We start from the raw sequence: 18237 nt of genomic DNA on the forward strand, positions 1-18237 counted from the left end.
AAACAACATCAGAAGTGTATTACCTGGGCTAAAGAAAACTCTATGGCAGGCATCTTTCCTCTTACACCAATTTCTCCTCTGCTTCTTTATCATTAACATCCTCACTACACGCCCCGGATCTAAATTAACTTCGCATTTGTTTCTTGAGCTGGGAGTCAAAGGCAGATGAAGACGATGGACTTTTGGGAGCTGGCCGACCTGACCGGAAGAGTCCGAAACCAGAAGGAGGAGGAGTACAAGAAAGATTGGATGAAATTTAAAGAATATTTAGTTAAATATGCTAAGATAATTTAAATAGAAACACTTGCAGATACCACATTAGGATATAAATATGTGATTTTATATAATAACATGTTTAAAGTTTATATGAAAAGTAAGAAAGAAGTTAAGTGACTAAGTAAATTTTATGAGAAATTAGTCTTGGAAAACTCTTACAATGATATACATTGAAATTCAGCCAGGGGGATTTGAGGAAGTCACTTAACAATGTTAATAATTGTGGAATGATTACAGTTAGGATTTATGTGTTTGTTTATAAATTCGGAAAATCAATTAAAAAAATGGGGGGAAAGAGCTGGGAGTCAAGGGCAAAATAGGAACATTAGTAGGGTAGCGTTGAAGATCTATAGGTATCAGACGGTAGTCATAGCATTGTAGAGTTGGAAAGGACTCCGAGGGGTCATCTAGTCCAACCCGCAGCAGGACTCGAACCCACAACCGTGAGATTAAGTCTCACATTCTGCGGACTGAGCTATGACCTGTTTATTGAGCATTCACCCTCATTTGTTTACAGGGACCCGTGCCCCACACTTTTCCATGCATTTCCCTCTCACTTGTCATAAAAACAGTATTTTGGAGAAAGCGAGCGGTTTCTGCAAATTTCTGGTTATGACCTGAATTTCCCACTAAGTGATAGTGGTCGACCTGCAACAACTGGAGGGCACCAGGTCGGCAAAGGCTGAAACACACACACGTATCTATTTATACACACGTATATCTATGTATTTATTAAGAAACAGCCCCTCCTGCTCTCAGGGCTGCCAACCAGGTGCCTCTTCGGGCTGGTTTATTCTGTGGCTTTGTAATTTGTTTTGTTTTATCGTGCATTTTCTATTCTCATTGCGCACCTTTCTCCTATGAGCCGCCCTGGGCTCTTCGGGCGAAGGGGACGAAACGAAGTCAGTTACGTTAAGTCGGCAAGATAAAGAACACACTTTTGTAAATCAAGAAAATATGTCACTAAAAAAGAAAAGAAAAAGGGGTTGCATTCCCCAGACCCCATCACTGGCCCCAGAGACCACGATAAAAATATAAAATGTTGACATCTCAAAAAAGAAAAAGAAAAAGATTCCCCTGTCAGGCAGCCTGACTGGAACCGACCACACAGCCCGGCGAGGGTCTCCCCGCAAGCCCCCATTGCTGTGGGGCGGGAGGGCGACTGTGAGGTCAATCGCCTCAGAGCGGCGGCTTCCCGCGCTTTTCCCCTCCCTCCTGCTTCCCTCCTCCTCCTCCCCCCCCCGCCTCCCCGCTCCTCCTTTCCCGCCCACGGGGGAGTCCCGGATGTTGGCCCCGCGCCCCCGCTCCTCCGCCGTCCGCTTCCATAAAAGGGCAGCGGCGCCTCCCCCCCCCCGCGCCCCGCCTCGGGCCTTTCTGGCCGCCTCCCCCCCCTCCTCCCTCCCCTCAGGCGGCGCCCCGGGGGGCGGGGAAGGCTCCCGTCCTGGCGGCGTCCGCGGCGGCCAGAAGCGAGAAGCGCCCTCCGCCGCCGCCGCCTCCTCCTCGCAGCCCCCACGAAGGGACGCTCCCCGGCCCAGGAAGAAGAGGAGCCCGGCAGGCGAGTGGGGCGGGCTGCGGGGGGGGGGCGGGGGGCGCGCGCGCGCGAAGAGTCTCTCTCTCTCTCTCTCTCTAAGTGTGCGGGAATTTGTGTGAACGTGTGAATGGTGCGGGCGAGTGAACGCACCCGTGCATTGCGGGCGAGAGACAGTGTGCGAATAGGACGGGGCTTTGTGTCTGCGAGGGGTTTTCGTATGTATGAATTTGGGGGGGGGCTTTGCTTCCCCACCCTTTAAAGATAAGGGGGTTGCCTTTTTTTTCTCTCTCTCCCCACTTGTAGGTCGAGGGGGCGCATCCCTGCCCATGCCCATCCCTAAGGCACCGCGCTGTGGGGCTGGGCTGGGTGTGGGTGCCAATGGGGGTCGTGGTTGTATATGGCTATGTCTGCCTGACCCCCCTTTCCCTCCCTCTCCCCTTCCCTCCCCCACCCACCCCCCCCAATTCCCCCCCCGGGTTTCTTTTCCAGAGTCTCTTCCCTCTTTGCATGCGACCCTCCTCTGGATGGACGTCATTGTGGGTCTTCCTCTCTTCCTTTTTCTCCTTTTCCCTCCATCTTCTCCCCCCCCCCCCGCCTCCCCATCCCTCTTGCACAGCCGGAATAGAGCTTCCCTTGTTCCTTTCCGACTCTCCCTCTCTCCGCCCAAGCAAAGGCTTGGCTGCTCTATAGAGTTGCCCTTGACTCGCCTTTAAAATACCATTAATAATAGTAGTAGTAATATCTGTATTTTCTAGGAGGGAAGGGCTAAGGAGACCCTTTTATGGGTCAAGGGGTGGCGCTCTTTTTCCCTTGGAGGGGTACTTAATTTTTCGCACCCCTTTTAGCACAGATGTTGGAGGGGATGTGCAGACTCAGGGTAATAAGGAGGGAGCATGTCACGCATCCCTGTTGAGTGCCCTGGTGAAAATTGATAGTATGGATCATCACAGCTATCTGCCAATCACCCATTCCCACCACCCTTCTGAGTAATACCCCTCCCCACCTTCTCACGATATAGAAGGGTCTGGTGACTTCTGTTTCAGTGTATCTGAAGAAGTGTGCATGCACATGAAAGCTCATACCTAGAACTAACTTAGTTGGTCTTTAAGGTGCTACTGGAAGGAATTTTTTTATTTTGTTTTGAGTATGGATGATGTGTGCCACACACACACAGAGAGAGAGAGAGAGAGAAGATGAACAGTAAACAAATAAGGAAAACATTGTGTTGTAGGTGTAGGTGAGAAGCTGAATAAGGGCATTGTAATCCCTCCTCTAAATATATTAGGCAGAGTTGGGGCTAAATAAGGTTTTGGTTTGCATTGCCTTCATGCTTGCGTTCTTCCAGCTGCCCAACAGCAAGTTTGCAGCCCGACTCTGCCCTCCCCCACCAATTGCCTCACTAAGTTCTTTGTAAATTGAGCCATGTGTTGGGAGCTCTCAGCCTTTTCTCCTCTTCTTCTTTCTTCTTTGCAGCTGACTTAGGGAAATCTTGTTTGCCTTCCCTGGATTTGGCTCCTTCATGCTTTTCCTTCAGTAAATGGGAAGCAGGGAGAGGCTTATGAGCTGCGAGTGTGAGGCTTCTGCTTAGCTAATGAATGCCGTTTCCTCTGCTGCTTGCTTGCAGGAAGGAGGAACGATGGCTCTGGACGGTATACGGATGCCAGATGGCTGCTATGCGGATGGGACGTGGGAGTTAAACGTCCATGTCACAGACCTGAACAGAGATGTAACTCTGAGGGTCACAGGAGAGGTCCATATTGGCGGCGTCATGCTGAAATTGGTGGAAAAACTTGGTAAGTTGTAACTATTAGGGGGAAAGGTGTGGCCTTTCTCCTTGCTTTGGTGGAAGCTGGAAGGCGAAGCGCTGGGTGTGGAAATGAAATTGCATATTTGCATCGCACATGGGACTGATTTCAGAAACACATAACTATTTTTAAATGCCAGGTTTTTTTGTTAGAGAAACTTGATGTTGGATCTCTTTCTCTAGCAGGCAGAATACAGGCCACATCTGAGTCTAACCCTTCTCCTGGTTAGCTACCATACCTTTCTGTAGTTTGTACAATGGCTGCTGGGTTCTGTACAATACTTGCACATAAATGCAAGTGTGATAGTATTTACAGGAACTTGTAATGACAAGTAGTAGGAGGCGCCATCCTGGGTCAGTAATGTGGCAGAGACGAAGGAGTCTAAGGATCTTGATTTGACCATACATGTGTTTAAATGTAAAGGCTGATTTTTGCAGTCAGAAGAACTGCATAAACTGTGCTTGTATGTTCAAGCTTCACAGAGAGGATTTACCCATAGATGGAGTGCCCCCCCTTCCTCCTCCAAAAGTCCTGAGCTTCTGAGAGGGGGATAGACTTCACGTGTAATACCAGAAATGCACTGCACGTGACTGAAGGAATCTAGGCTAGCATTGTTTTCACTGCAAATTAGGGAAAGTTTCTCAAATATGATAGGTGGTTTCTAAATTCTAGATTAATGAATGCTCTATTGTATGTGGCTGTTCCTTTTCTTTGGACTCATTAAGTTCGGTTTCTAGGAGTTTAGACCAAGTGATAGGAAAGGTTATTACAAAAACTTTAAGATCGTTAAGCAGGGTGATGTTTACTATTGTAAACAGTTATTAAAATACTCATTCCTGCACATACACACCCCAAAAAACTTCTGACTTTCTGAAAGAGTCATTGCAGTGTTATTACAGCTAGCTACCTCTCTTAGGCCAGTGTATGGTGTTACGGCTTAGATGCAGCCTCCTGCGTTAGAGAGTATCCTAGGTTATGTCAGGCACCTGTTAATGAGACATGGTAGCTGTTGCTATACAGCAAGTTGTACAGTACTGCCATTAGAACATTTCTGCTTGGCGCATTATGCCTAGTGAGCTTTCATCAGTGTGTTCTGCATTTTGTGGAGTTCAGTGTGGTTCAGTGCTAAAGTTCCTGTGCTGGTAAAAGATGCTGAGGTTTATACAGTTGGTAATCTGAGGCTTTCCTTCCTTAATAATGCATTTGAGTCTGAATAGTATACTAGTTTAAACACAACATCCTTATCAGCTCCGCAGCACACTTCTGGTGCTATGTAAATACTTGATTTGCTGGCTAGTTATGTACACAAGTCATAGCTGGTGCAGCTAAAAAGAAAGAGTCGTCCTCCACTGTACTAAAACTTTGTACTGATGTAATAAGGAAGGAAAAGCAGATATAAATACTTGGTTCAAAAGGAAGTTTGTGTGTCCGTGAAGGACTCTGAGGCTTGATAAGGCTTGTGGGACTGTAGAAAATCAGTTTTAGAAATATTTTTTTTTTTGTCCTTGGGTTATGAAAAGAATGTTTCAAGGTGATTGCAGGCCTCAGCACTTAAAGTTGTTCAGCCTCTTCAAATATTAAGCGAAGAATCACCACAGTCTCTTACATAATGAATAAGTCATGCCTTCTATTGGCTTTGCGTGTCATTGATGAGAATTGTCCACATGTGTATAATTTACTCAAAGTATAGGATGGAATTCAGTGGAGACAGCAAGTTTTTAAGATGCTCTGTGGGATGAGTTTAATTGCCCTCCACAGGATAAAAGCTTACTTGAAGTTCAAACATATATTTTGGGAGGCCATCCTCATTCTAACTCTTAAGATTCTGTGTAAATGTCTCATAATGAGGATCATGTGTGAATCTCTTTTGCAGTGGGCTTTATAAAGCTCCAGGAGCAGGTTGTGTAAGCTTGCTGTTTGATAATGTGTAGATCATGAAGGAGATCGTGCTGGGGTCAAAGTCCCCTCTACAAGCCAGATGAAAATAGTGGAAACTTTTTTACAATACCTTTGACCTTGGATGTAGGCCAGATTGTAATATCTATCAAGTTAAAAGCTAACAGGACCATACAAGTAAAAACAGTTCTGAAACTTGGGATGGTTATGACAGCTGTGTTTTTTAAAAAAAATAGAACTACATTTCTTTAAACTGGCCTTTAAAAGATAATGACTGTAAACAGAAACTATGAAAAAACGTTATATTTGCAGCGTTGTTCATCCTGTTTGGCCTGAAAAATCTTGGGATAGCAATGTGTTTGGAATAGAAATACTTTGTATGCATCTTCTCATTAACTCTGTAACCAATGCAGCTTTCTGATTGCTTCCATTTAGCAGAAGAACATCTGTTTGTGGAGGATAAGTCTCTAATCAGAATGACAATAAATTTGTAGTGGTCACTTCTGTAGCTGTAGCTCAGTGGCTTTCCTTGCAGAAGGTCCCAGATTCCATCCCTGGCAACTCAGGTAGGGCTGGGAGTATCAGTGCCAGTCTGTGGAGACCAGGGGTTCCCACACTGTGGCCCGTGAACTTAGTCAGATATAATATTCATATATACATTTTAATTGTATTCTTCTTGTTTTTATTGTACTCTATTGTATTCCACTTGGAATTCTATGGTAATTGAACTGTAGTACAATAAAATACAATTTTATAAGAAATAAGCAATATATACAATTTAAATAATACAGCATCTAGCACAGTGCAGTTCAATTGTTAAAAACAGCCAGAAAAAAATTATTAAGTGGTCAGCCAAGGTGAAATATTTGGGAACTACTGGTGTGGGCAGTATTTAAATGGATGGTCCAATGGCCTGACTTGTTATAAGGCTACTTTCTATATTCCTAATTAATTCACTGCAAATTAATGTTTGTTTTGTGGGATGGTTCAGGGGTAGAGCACATGCTTTGAATGCAGAAGTTCTCATATTCAGTCCCAGTCATCTCCAGGTAGGACTGGGAGAGATCCTTTCTGAAATCCTGGGAAGCCACTGCCAATCAGGTGGGACTGAGCTAGATGGAACAATGGTCTGACTCTGTATTAGGCAGTTTCCCGTGTTCTCTCTCATTGTTCACCTGTTGCATATAACAATTTTGCACTGCAATCCTATGCATGCTTCAAATCCCACTATGTTTCAGGTTACTGACCGTAAGAAGATGCCAAGTTATATGTATAATACAGTGGTACCTCGGGTTGCATAGCCTTCAGGTTACAGACTCTACTAACCCAGAAGTAGTACCTCGGGTTAAGAACTTTGCTTCAGGATGAGAACAGAAATCGGGCTCCGGTGGCGCGGCAGCAGCTGGAGGCCCCATTAGCTAAAATGATGCTTCAGGTTAAGAACAGTTTCAGGTTAAGAACAGACCTCCGGAACGAATTAAGTACTTAACCCGAGGTACCACTGTACGGTCCATTCTTTAAGATGAGGGTCAGAAACTGCTACAGATGTAGCCTGTGGTGCTTCCTCATGCAACTTCCATCCTCCCGGACCCCAGTAGCAGTAAGGCTGGAAAACAGACTCCTATTGCAGCCATTGGCATTTGTGGAGGGGGTTTTAACTGGACAGGAAAGGCTTATTCCTCTCTGTGACTCGCTCTCCCCTCTTGAACCCTCCCCATGTGGCATCTAGGCTTGAAAAGCAGCTTCCCTAGCTGCCAATGGAAAGCTGTTTTCAGCCTATTTTTGTGTGAATGAATGTGTTGTGTGCAGAGTTAGCTTTGTGCATATTGCAGCTGGGAAGGGAAGGGTTAATGCTCCTCTCCTCAGCTGCTGTCTCCATGAAGACTGCCACCCTCTGGCATTTAGACTTGGGGGGGGGACGGGGACTGAAATGTGTTTTTCAAGCCCAATTCACATGCGAGTGAATGAATGTGTGGGTGTGAGTACATTAATGGATGTGTACAACTTTGCTGTCATATGGCCCCTGAAAGGTTAGGCACAAGGCTCACTTAGGCTCCCCATCACTTCTTTTAAGAGATATGGGGAAATGCCACAGGGTTCTTGCAAATGGGTGGAAGACATGGGCCTCCGTTGTTGTCATAGAAACGGTGATACCAAGACAAATCCTTTACATGACTAGCAATGCTGCTTAAATTTTGTGATATATTGTGTGGGCTTTCGTATGTGGCTGTCTGCTTTGGTTATTTAAGCTACATGGTAAACTAAGGTATCTTTGATTGCATCTCTTTGCTTTCAGTGAAACTGTTAATTGCATAAGTAACTGGCAGTTACAAAACTTAACAGAGATCACTTTAGCAAATTGCTTTAGTTGCTACAACTGTGGCACCCTGTGTAACTGGTAAGCCTTAGAGAATCACTTGAATTGCTTAACTGATGGGTTCAAGGACTCTTTCTGCTTGTACTGTTGCTCTGTGTGTGAAACACACTGAGCCATCTTGCCATTTCCCTCAGTTCAGGGTCTGTGACATTAGCCATGGAGAAGGAGTCCTTGTGCAGAGGGATATTTGTTTTGAGACTGGAAGGATGTGGTGTTGATGAGCAAGAATAAACCTATCCTTACCCAGTAATCCTGTTGATTAAATACATTTTGCTTCTGGGATTAGGAAACTGGAGAGGTGGGACCAAGAACAGTGTAGGTGAAAGAGAAGAATCATTTCCCTTGCTCCTGTTATCTAATTCCCTGTTCCGTCAGCATACATACATACATAATTTTATTTGTATGCCGCCTTTCCACAGTTCAAACCATTCTCAAGGCAGCTTGCAACATTAAAAATATGTAACTATACAGCTATAAAAGTAGTCATAAAGAAGAAATAAAACATAAAAAAATACACAATGAACCTGAACAATTTCCACATAAATCAACAAGATCTAAAATAAATACGGTTTAGTGCAGCTCATGGGGACTTGCTGAGTGGGCGGCTCGATTCGGGGGCTGCTCATGGGCCAGTTAAACAACCCCTGTAGGTAGCTTGTGGCCCATGGGCCTTAGGTTGTCTATTCCTGGAATAGTTCCTCCAAACTCGATGGAAATTCCAATTTCAACCTAACCTGTAGTTAGGTTTTGTTCAGGTCTGGAGCCAAGTGGAAATAGCAGTATGGCAATAGAGACTACCATTGAAAAAATCACCATGCACACAACCAGTGTTAGAAACTGAGATATGAAAGCTAGGAGCTAAATGGCACCTTAAACCTAGGTTATGGGTGCAACAACGGAATGTAGGTGCGCTTTTTCCATAACAAGAATACAAAGCTGAAAATGAATGCACTGCAGCTAAAATATTATGTTCATTTTTCACATGGTCTAGTACTTCCCCTGCCCACCCCTCTAATATTCTTAAGAGGGTCTCTTCTCCAGTCTTCAGAGAGTGGCTGGAAGTGGGGAGGCAGAAAAAGGTCCCTCCTTTCCTCAGAAACTGCTCGCGCTAATGAAATTCCCTGCCTAGAACAATGGGAGTTTTGAACACTGCACATGACAAAACCACCCAGCCCACCCCCAAATTGGATAATGAGCTTCCACACCAGTGATATCATATAACTAGTTATCTTTACTTAACAATTTTTCCACAGTACTTGGAAATCCAGATTACCGGTAAATGTAAAAAATATGGAGTGGCATTTGATGATGATGTCATTTGGACGGTGCAAAAAAGTTGCGTGCACAAGCAGCACTTATTTCACAGTAAACTGCTGTCTGGAAGCATTCTCAATGCGTTGTTAGTGATATGTCAGACAGCTATTGTACTAACTTCCTGCTCTGAATCTGACCAACGTGGAGAACAAACTTAAGTTACAATGCTATTTATAGAAGATTGGCTGTCCTATCTGGTGCACGTTTCGAATCATGGATAGAATCCAGTGGTAGCACAGATAATGTGCAATATTACCTTTTGCCACACGCTGGTTCAGGAATACTTTCATTTTCAGATTAAGTAATTAATGATGGAAATGTGATGTTTAAATAGCCCAATATGCTGCTTGGGCATGGATGTTATTTTGGAGACAGGTTTATGATATTTTCTTTCTTCATTGTCATTCTTCCATCCCTCATTTTAGACATTTTTTAAATTTGTTATTTCGGTGGAGCTTTCAATCTTTAACCCTTTCAGCTGTTTTTCTGTTGAACTTTTAATCCCTGCAAATCAGATAGATAGTCTGTTCCTTCAGAACCTTTCTGTTACTGGAAACCTGATGATAGCAAGCTCAAGTGTTTCTCTCAGGAATAAATGTGTGAAATTCAGGGCACAAGCATTCATTTAGTGGTGGATTTCTCTCTTTCCCATTAACATGGGGGTTGGTGAGAGAAGGAAGGTTTATGAATAAAACACAAAGAAAATGCAGTGTTATTGATTTACCAGTTTTGAGCGCGCTTGAGGTTTTACTGTAATGGAGGGAATGCTTGCAGATTCATTGAGTTGAATCTGTAATGAACCTTCTGTAAGCAACAGAAATAAAAACAATTTAGTCTAAATGGTCAGTGTTGCAGTTTTTCCATTAAAAGTTGTTATAATTTCAATGAATAAGTCTTCAGTTTTCTCTGTTGCCTTTTATATAACTTCATTTCATCACTCAGCCCTACCTTTCCCCCCTCTTTAATTTGGGTTTTTGGCTCAAGTCCATAGATGGCTACAGGGAGATCTGCATGCAAATTGCAAAACAAAATAAAAAAATTCCTTCCAGTAGCACCTTAAAGACCAACTGAGTTAGTTCTAGGTATGAGCTTTCGTGTGCATGCACACTTCTTCAGATACACTGAAACAGAAGTCACCGGACCTTTCTATATAGTGAGAAGGTGGGGAGGGGTATTACTCAGAAGGGTGGTGGGAATGGGTGATTGGCAGATAGCTGCGATGAGCCTGTTGACGACTCTTAACGACTGCAATAGGTCTAACAGGAAAAAGCAAGGGGTGAGAAGGTGAAAAATGGCTTTGTCATGTATAATGAGATAAGAATCCAATGTCTTTATTCAAACCAGGTCTCTCCATAGTTTTAAGTTTGGTGATAAGTTGCAATTCAGCAGCTTCTCTTTCCAGACTGGAAAGAGAAGCTGCTGAATTGCAACTTATCACCAAACTTAAAACTATGGAGAGACCTGGTTTGAATAAAGACATTGGATTCTTATCTCATTATACATGACAAAGCCATTTTTCACCTTCTCACCCCTTGCTTTTTCCTGTTAGACCTATTGCAGTCGTTAAGAGTCGTCAACAGGCTCATCGCAGCTATCTGCCAATCACCCATTCCCACCACCCTTCTGAGTAATACCCCTCCCCACCTTCTCACTATATAGAAAGGTCCGGTGACTTCTGTTTCAGTGTATCTGAAGAAGTGTGCATGCACACGAAAGCTCATACCTAGAACTAACTCAGTTGGTCTTTAAGGTGCTACTGGAAGGAATTTTTTTATTTTGTTTTGACCATGGCAGACCAACACGGCTACCTATCTGTAAATGCAAATTGCAGTTTTCTTTAACATTTCCCCAAATTCCCCTCCATTCTTCCACCCCTTCTGCATTGCAAAAGGCTTTTAAAGCTCCCCTGGGTATAAAATAAACAATTTGCATTGTTGAATAGGGGACTGTAGTTTGGGAAACTGAAACAGAAACCCCCACTGTGATATCCCCTTGGGGTGTCTGCATGTAACTGGGCTCCTTGATTAGTATTTTGAATGAGGGGAAGCCAGCTTGATGGTCAACAGAAAAGAAAATGTACTTTGAAAGCACATACCTAGGAGTAAGCCTCTCTCTAAATGTCGTGAGATTTACTTCTGAATATGCATAGGATTGTGCTGTTGATGTGACTAAGAGTCTGGCACTTCTTGCTATTTAACAGAGGTTTTATTAAATCTCTTTGCTTGCTCTCAGCTAGCCTTCACCAGCCTGCTGCCTTCCAGATTGGACTTCAGCTCCCAAAACATTACACTGTAGTTTAAAATATATGGAGGGCACCAGGTTAGAAAAGGATGCATTACACTAGTATAGTGTTCTTCCTGCAGCTTACTGTGTGTATGATTAGAATGTTATTACTAATTAGTCTTATCTATTTTAGGTGGACAAAAATGTGCCCTTCAATGCCTGAGTTAAATTGAGTTTCAGATTCCTTGGTTTGTCAGCTGCTTGCTGGCATGGTTCTTTAGACTTGTGATTTAATGTGTCTGCTCTGATGTAAGCATCCTCTTGAAGGAAAACCCCTCTTCTTAGGAAGTCACAGGCATGTGAATCTGGTTTGTCTAAATAAAGGAGGAGGAACAAACGGGGACATGATAGCAAGCAGGCTTTAAATAAGGCAAATGACTCTGTGTGCTAAGCATCCATCAGCGTCCTTTCCGAAGAGGAAGTGACACACAAGCTTTGGCACTCTCCTTACCCAGTTGGCAGGATTTTCCGCAAAGCAAAATATCTAGCTGTTGACTTGCCCTTGAGCATAAAGCATTTGTTATGCAGTGCCTGTAGTGAAATGGATTCTCTCCCCCCCCCACCCCGAAAGGTCACTTTTAAATAACTGGTCAAAAACGTGCTGTTTGATTTCTGGTGTTAGGAGGCAGGATGGTAATATTGAGACTTGTCAATGCTCACAGCTTCCCCCAGCTGCCAACAGATGGCTTTGGTTTAACTGCTATAGATTTGTTTAGGAGATAGGAACAGCTTCTTTGGATCAGACCAGTGAATGGTCCAAATGCTGCAATTGGATCTGAATGCCAATTTCAACAGCATAATATACTCAAGAGCTCTTCTCTGGCTCTTGGCTGTTTCTATCTTCAGTCCATTAATATTTATAAGTATTTTGATACCCAGAACATTGACTTTATTAGTATGTCATTGATATTTACTGCATGGGTTTTTATTAAAAAGTGTTGGATGTATATATTTACATCTTGTATCCTGTCCACACACAATGCTTCATGGTAGATTAGATTAAGAGAGTCTTGCCAAAGATTGGTTGGCATCCTTCTGTCTCAGGACACGGTGGAAGAGTGCACTTTTGGGGTGAAGTCAAACTGTTGTAGAGTTACAGCACCTTCTGCTGTGGCTGTAGAGACTAAATACGGGAGAGGCATGTTTCATTGCCAATGGACCTGGGGCCTGACGTCAGCTCCCTGTAGAGCATGTCCTTGGAGATCCTGCCATCTTCCCTTCTGTTGTACATGACCAAGCCAGCGTAGACGTCGCTGAGACAGGAGTGTGAACATCCTGGGAATGTGGACTTAGGAGAGCACATCTTTGTTTGAGACTCTTGTCTTGCCATGTGGTGCCCAAAATCTTCCTGATTCAGCGCATGTGGAAGGTATTGAGGCATCACTCCTGGCTGGGTGTAAGTTGCCCACGTGTCTCTACCATAAAGCAAGCAGCGTGCCCAACACGCACATCTGGTAGACCTTAATCTTGGTACAGTGGTACCTCGGGTTACAGACGCTTCAGGTTACAGACTCCACCAACCCAGAAATAATACCTTGGGTTAAGAACTTTGCTTCAGGATGAGAACAGAAATTGTGCTCCAGCGACACGGCAGCAGTAGGAGGCCCCATTAGCTAAAGTGGTACCTCAGGTTAAGAGCAGTTTCAGGTTAAGAATGGAGCTCCAGAACGATTTAAGTTCTTAACCTGAGGTACCACTGTATTGGTTGTTAGTATCACATTCTCCCATAACTTTTTGGAGAGGCGAGCCATTACCGTAGCTGTGTGTTGTGCAAATGGAAGATCTTGTGCACAGCTTCCGCTGATAGGACTGGTTAGGTGAACCTTTCCCATGTAGTACAGTCATACCTTGGTTCTCAAACGGAATCCATTTGGGAAGTCTGTTCGACTTTCGAAAGCCCAAAGGTGCAGCTTCCAATTGGCTGCAGGAGCTTCCTTCACTCAATCAGAAGCCGCATCGGATGTTCGACTTCCAAAAAACGTTCACAAACTGGAACACTTACTTCTGGGTTTGCGGCATTCAGGAGCCAAAAGGTTCAAGTCACAAGGCGTTCAAGAACCAAGGTTTTGTACAAGCTGTTAGAAAGAAAATATTCATTTTGCCTTAAATAGTTTGTTATGTCATTTAAAATGTACATTCTGTTACCATAACCTTGGTTTTCAAAATGGGACATTTTTTTTTTTACAATTAAATAAATAGTAACAGGAAACATTTATAACTGAATTAGTCATTCAGGGGCTACAAGTTTAAAGGAAATACTCAGGCAGGGGTCATAGAAGTAGGATTTTTAAAATATTTTTAAATTGCAGGAGTCATATGACAAATAGTTTGCTCTTTTCCTAGCCCTTTCTGCTGCCAAAACTATTAGAGGGAATTCCTATAGATAACTGCTGTCTCTTGTTATCAGTTCATTTAGTTCTGTTTACTTCCAAGAGGACAGAACAGTTTATCTTGCTCCCTTCAAATTAACTGCATGCATAGAATAGAATAATCTTATATGTTTCCTTATAAGAAGACAGAAACAGCACTGAGAACTGGTTTGGTCTGAAAGATTGCAGTCTTCTTAGCAATCCTAAAGCACTGGTTTTGTTATACCACAGGCAGGAAACAGTTGGGTTGTAGTTTAGACCCAGCCCAAATCAGTAGCTTCCTCTTAAGACTGTGATTTTGTTGTTTCTATTTCCAGAGTTCCAGAGTTCCACAGCTATTTATCCATAACTTTCTAGGGAACTGTGCCTATATTTTATAAAAGGCTAATTTAATTGTAATTTGTTGTGGTTTATAGAACAGTTTCTAAAGCAGGGTTACTAAGCTGTTTGCGTGTTTCTGGCTTGGTTTGAGGGACCTTGAGGGCGGATGCTGCCAGCAGCATCTTTGGGGCCCATTGCACAAAAACTATACAGCCCACTCCCTTGGTGACTTTTGGCAGTTCTTCTGAGCTATGAACTGGCCCTGGAGAACAGTATCTGGTCAAGTGAAAAGGGTGAAAATCTGTCTGGCCTTCCTTTCAGCGACTGTTGAAAAATGAATTGAGGGATTTCTACATCAGTATTATTAGGGGGGAATGAGCCCATGATGACCATTAATAAAGTAAATTCTTAGTTATTTGATTTATATAATCTCTTGGGAATCTGAGGCGAGATACCCACATAGCTGAAGTTGCCCTCAACTCCAGTCACCATGCAGAAGTAAAGTCTGAAATAGTTTACTGCTGTGGAAGATTAGGCTTCAGTAATACAGTTCTGAAAAATGATCTATACATATAGCTTGTAGGCTTTGCAGATATTGATTCAGATAGATACAAGTAGAAAGTAGCTCTGTTGCTCCAGCTTCCAGATGTAACATGGACAGATTCACTGATTATGCTTTAATCGTTTATATAGAAGGCACAGACCTTTGCAGCTGGCTTGGCTGACCTTGCGCCTCTCATACATGGGGTAATTTGTGCCCATGACATGAATGAAATCAACCCTTTCCTCTGTGTCCAGTTCCTCCAACATAATCTTCTCTATACTCACTACAGGTAACAATAGTATAGAAATAAAATTGCCACATAAAATATTAGAAAAGCAATGTTGGGAAATTGTGTTCATTATCTTAAAAATGTTCTAATCTGACTTCCAAATACTTGTTCAACAAAATTTTCAAATTGTCCTCTGGAAGATTGTTGGGCCTTGGCAGAGGCCAAGAAAGGAAGAATTCAAAAGCTGTGGAACAAGCATCAGATAGGTTTGTTGCAAAGGCATGAATGACAGTGGCTGAATCAGACCTGTTAGAGGAGTCCTCAGCCTTGTGTCACTGTGTAGAAAGCTTTTGTGGCAGTCATCCAGGAGCACTCAAGGTCTCTTGAGTCTGAGCCACTGAAGGGAAGGGGGCTGAGCCACATTGACGTTCCATTCCCAAATCCCAGGGCCTCTTGATGATGACCGCAGGCAGAAGTTACTCTGATGAAAGGGTTAGCGGGGGGGGAGCTTTGGGTAACCTCCCAGTCAAATCTCATATAATAACTTTTAATGCCTCCAGAAATGGCAGCATATGATTTTCAGGGCAACTATTCTTCAAGTTTGTCTGAATGTATCCACATTCACTCTAAAATACGTACAAATACAATGGTACCTCAGTTCTCAAACTGTTCGTTCGGCTTCCGAAACGTTTGAAAACCAGAGACGCGGCTTCCCATTGGTTGCAAGAGCCTGTTGCAGTTAGCGGAAGCCGCGTTGCACATTCGGGTTCCGAAAAATGTTTGAAAACAGAAGCATTTACTTCCAGGTTTTCTGCATTGAGAACCGAAATGTACATTGACGGAGGCATTTGGGAACTGAGGTTCCACTGTACCTATCTGTATTTCTCTGCCTCTGACAGAGGATCATACGGGGCTGGGGAAGAAGGCTGAAAGGTAGTGCAGTTAAGACTATGCAAGAACATTAGCATATAGTTCTCCGTTTTTAAATATGCTCTTCACGAAATGAGGGGGGGAAATTCTGTGCTTATTTCTACTGCAGTAGTTTAAGATGCTGCTTAATTGAAATACTTTATTGTCACTTGGACAACTTGTATACAGTGAGATTAATTAACCAAATTAATGCCGAGTGACTACAAACAACATTCTCTTCCAAAATAGAAGATGAAAAATGTAGTGGGGTGTGGAACTGGTGACCTTCCACATATTGTTGGGCTCTCAGCTCTCGTCAGTTTCAGCCGGCATGGCCAATAGTCAGGATATTGGGAGCTGGGAGTCCCAACATCAACTGGGGCAGGCCAGTCCAACTTCTCAGACCAAGTGGGCTGCAAGAGTACTTTGACACAGAACCTGCATGCCACACACTGAATTAAATTTCCATATCATAAATTGAAGTGTTCGCAATATAGGTAATAATTATATTTAATTAAATATATTTATATTAAGTGCACAATTAATAGATGTAATATCCTAAAATAGCATGACATACAAAGTAATGTCTGTTCCATGCTATCCTGAACCCCAAGCTACTACAGCTGGACAGAATTCTCCTACACTGCTTGCATTTCATTTCATTTTCTCTTTCCTTCCCTTCTGTACTGTGGTAGGGGAAAGAGAGCAAGCCCTGCTCTGTTATCTATTAGTGGCAGATGGAAGGGGCTGATCAGAGCGGTCTTGACAGAACAACCCCCTCCTACTCTAGGGTAAAGGGCTGAGAGGGCAGCTGTGCCATCATAATGTGTGTGCATAGACAGGACAGACTGCACCCACAGTAGCTCTACACCTCCTCGAGTGGAGAAGGAACCAAGCAGTGGTTCAAGAGGAGCTTAAGGCAAGCCCAAACCATCTCAGGGCTCAGCCCTGGAACAGCTTCTTTCCAGTGGCATATGAAAGTGGGCTGCTCAGGCACACTGAGAACTCCTTTCCCTTACCACCTGATAAATAACCCCACACAGAGGGGTGGAGGCTGTCAAGTCACAGGGTGGGGCTTCCAGGGAGTCTTGTGGCTCTGAAGCCTTTGAGAGAATACATGAGAGCTCTGGACTGGCAAGCGAGTCCCATCCACAGAGAAGGAGCTCACACACTGCATTCTGTTGGCTCCTTGTCTTTGCTGAGAAGTGCATTCAGCAGGCACACCAAGTCACTGAAGAGAGAGACCCACCTTGCTTTTCCCTCCCTCATGTGGAAAATCCCTCCATGTTTTTTTGTTCCTTCCCTTCTCTCCAAGTTGGGTCTGCCAATGCCGGAGACCCGGGTTCTGCTGCATCAGATACCGTAGCTGCCACTGAGGCAGGCAACCAAGGCTTTGACTGAGATAGGCAGTGTGTGAACCGCCACAAGGTAGACTGTGGGTGCCGTTGGCAGCAAAGCAGCAGTGGGGGCTGAGAAGAGCAACCTCCAGGACACATGCTTCAGTATGAGAAACACAGATATATAAACTAATCACCAAATGGCACCTTAAGCCTAGATTGCAGTTGCCACAACAGACTGTCTAGTTGCCATTCTCCTCCCTGCTGAGAGGGTTGTTGTTCATTTCATTTCTATACTGCTTTATATTTTAAAGAAGAATCTCAACACAGTTTACAACACATTAAAACATCAAATAAAACGATCTAGAATAAAACTGGCAAGAAATCTCCACAGATCGGCCGGCACGCTGTCGTGCACCAGCGTCTTGGTACAGTGGTACCTTGGGTTAAGTACTTAATTTGTTCTGGAGGTCCATACTTAGCGTGAAACTGTTCTTAACCTGAAGCACCACTTTAGCTAATGGGGTCTGCTGCTGCCGTGCCACCGGAGCACAATTTCTGTTCACACCCTGAAGCAAAGTTCTTAACCTGAAGCAATATTTCTGGGTTAGCAGAGTCTGTAACCTGAAGCGTATGTAACCCGAGGTACCACTGTACTGGGACATGTGGGGGTGTGCATGGCAGCAGAAAACACAGCTGGACACCAGCCAAATGGTGGAGATGTCGGTCGCCAATCCTGGTAAAAACACATATTCACTTGGCTGTAATTGGACATGCTCCTAGAGCCCAGGGAATTCGGAACACTGGCAGGCTTTATTACTGCACTGGTTGCAAAATTTGCCTTGGCTGCAAGTAAGTTGAGAGCTAGGCACCAAGACAAGTATCATAAGGGGGGGGGGTGAGAAGTGGAGTGCTTAACTTATACGGGCTTTCTCCAACAACTTCTGCTGCTGTATATTCTAATTATTGACATTGTTGTCAAGGGCTACCAAAAAAGGCCTCGCAAGTCTCATGTGGCCCATAGGCCATGTGTTGGACTACCCTGA

The 18237-nt window shown here is 43.8% G+C and overlaps 1 protein-coding gene across 4 annotated transcripts in view; it reads left to right on the forward strand.

Moving 5' to 3' along the window:
* Nucleotides 1-3365: 3365 nt before the first annotated feature.
* Nucleotides 3366-18237, forward strand: part of FERMT2 (FERM domain containing kindlin 2) — an 89606-nt gene continuing 74734 nt past the window's right edge. The window contains exon 1 of one of the 4 annotated variants that reach the window (XM_081860914.1): nt 3366-3600. In XM_081860914.1, the coding sequence (XP_081717040.1) occupies nt 3399-3600 (202 nt within the window). In that variant the 5' untranslated portion in view covers nt 3366-3398. The remainder of the gene's footprint in view (nt 3601-18237) is intronic. The other 3 variants (XM_081860915.1, XM_081860916.1, XM_081860917.1) reach the window with 3 other exon arrangements.

This window comes from Podarcis erhardii, assembly GCF_964252035.2.
Source record: "Podarcis erhardii genome assembly, chromosome: 1".
NCBI classification, from domain to species: Eukaryota; Metazoa; Chordata; class Lepidosauria; order Squamata; family Lacertidae; genus Podarcis; species Podarcis erhardii.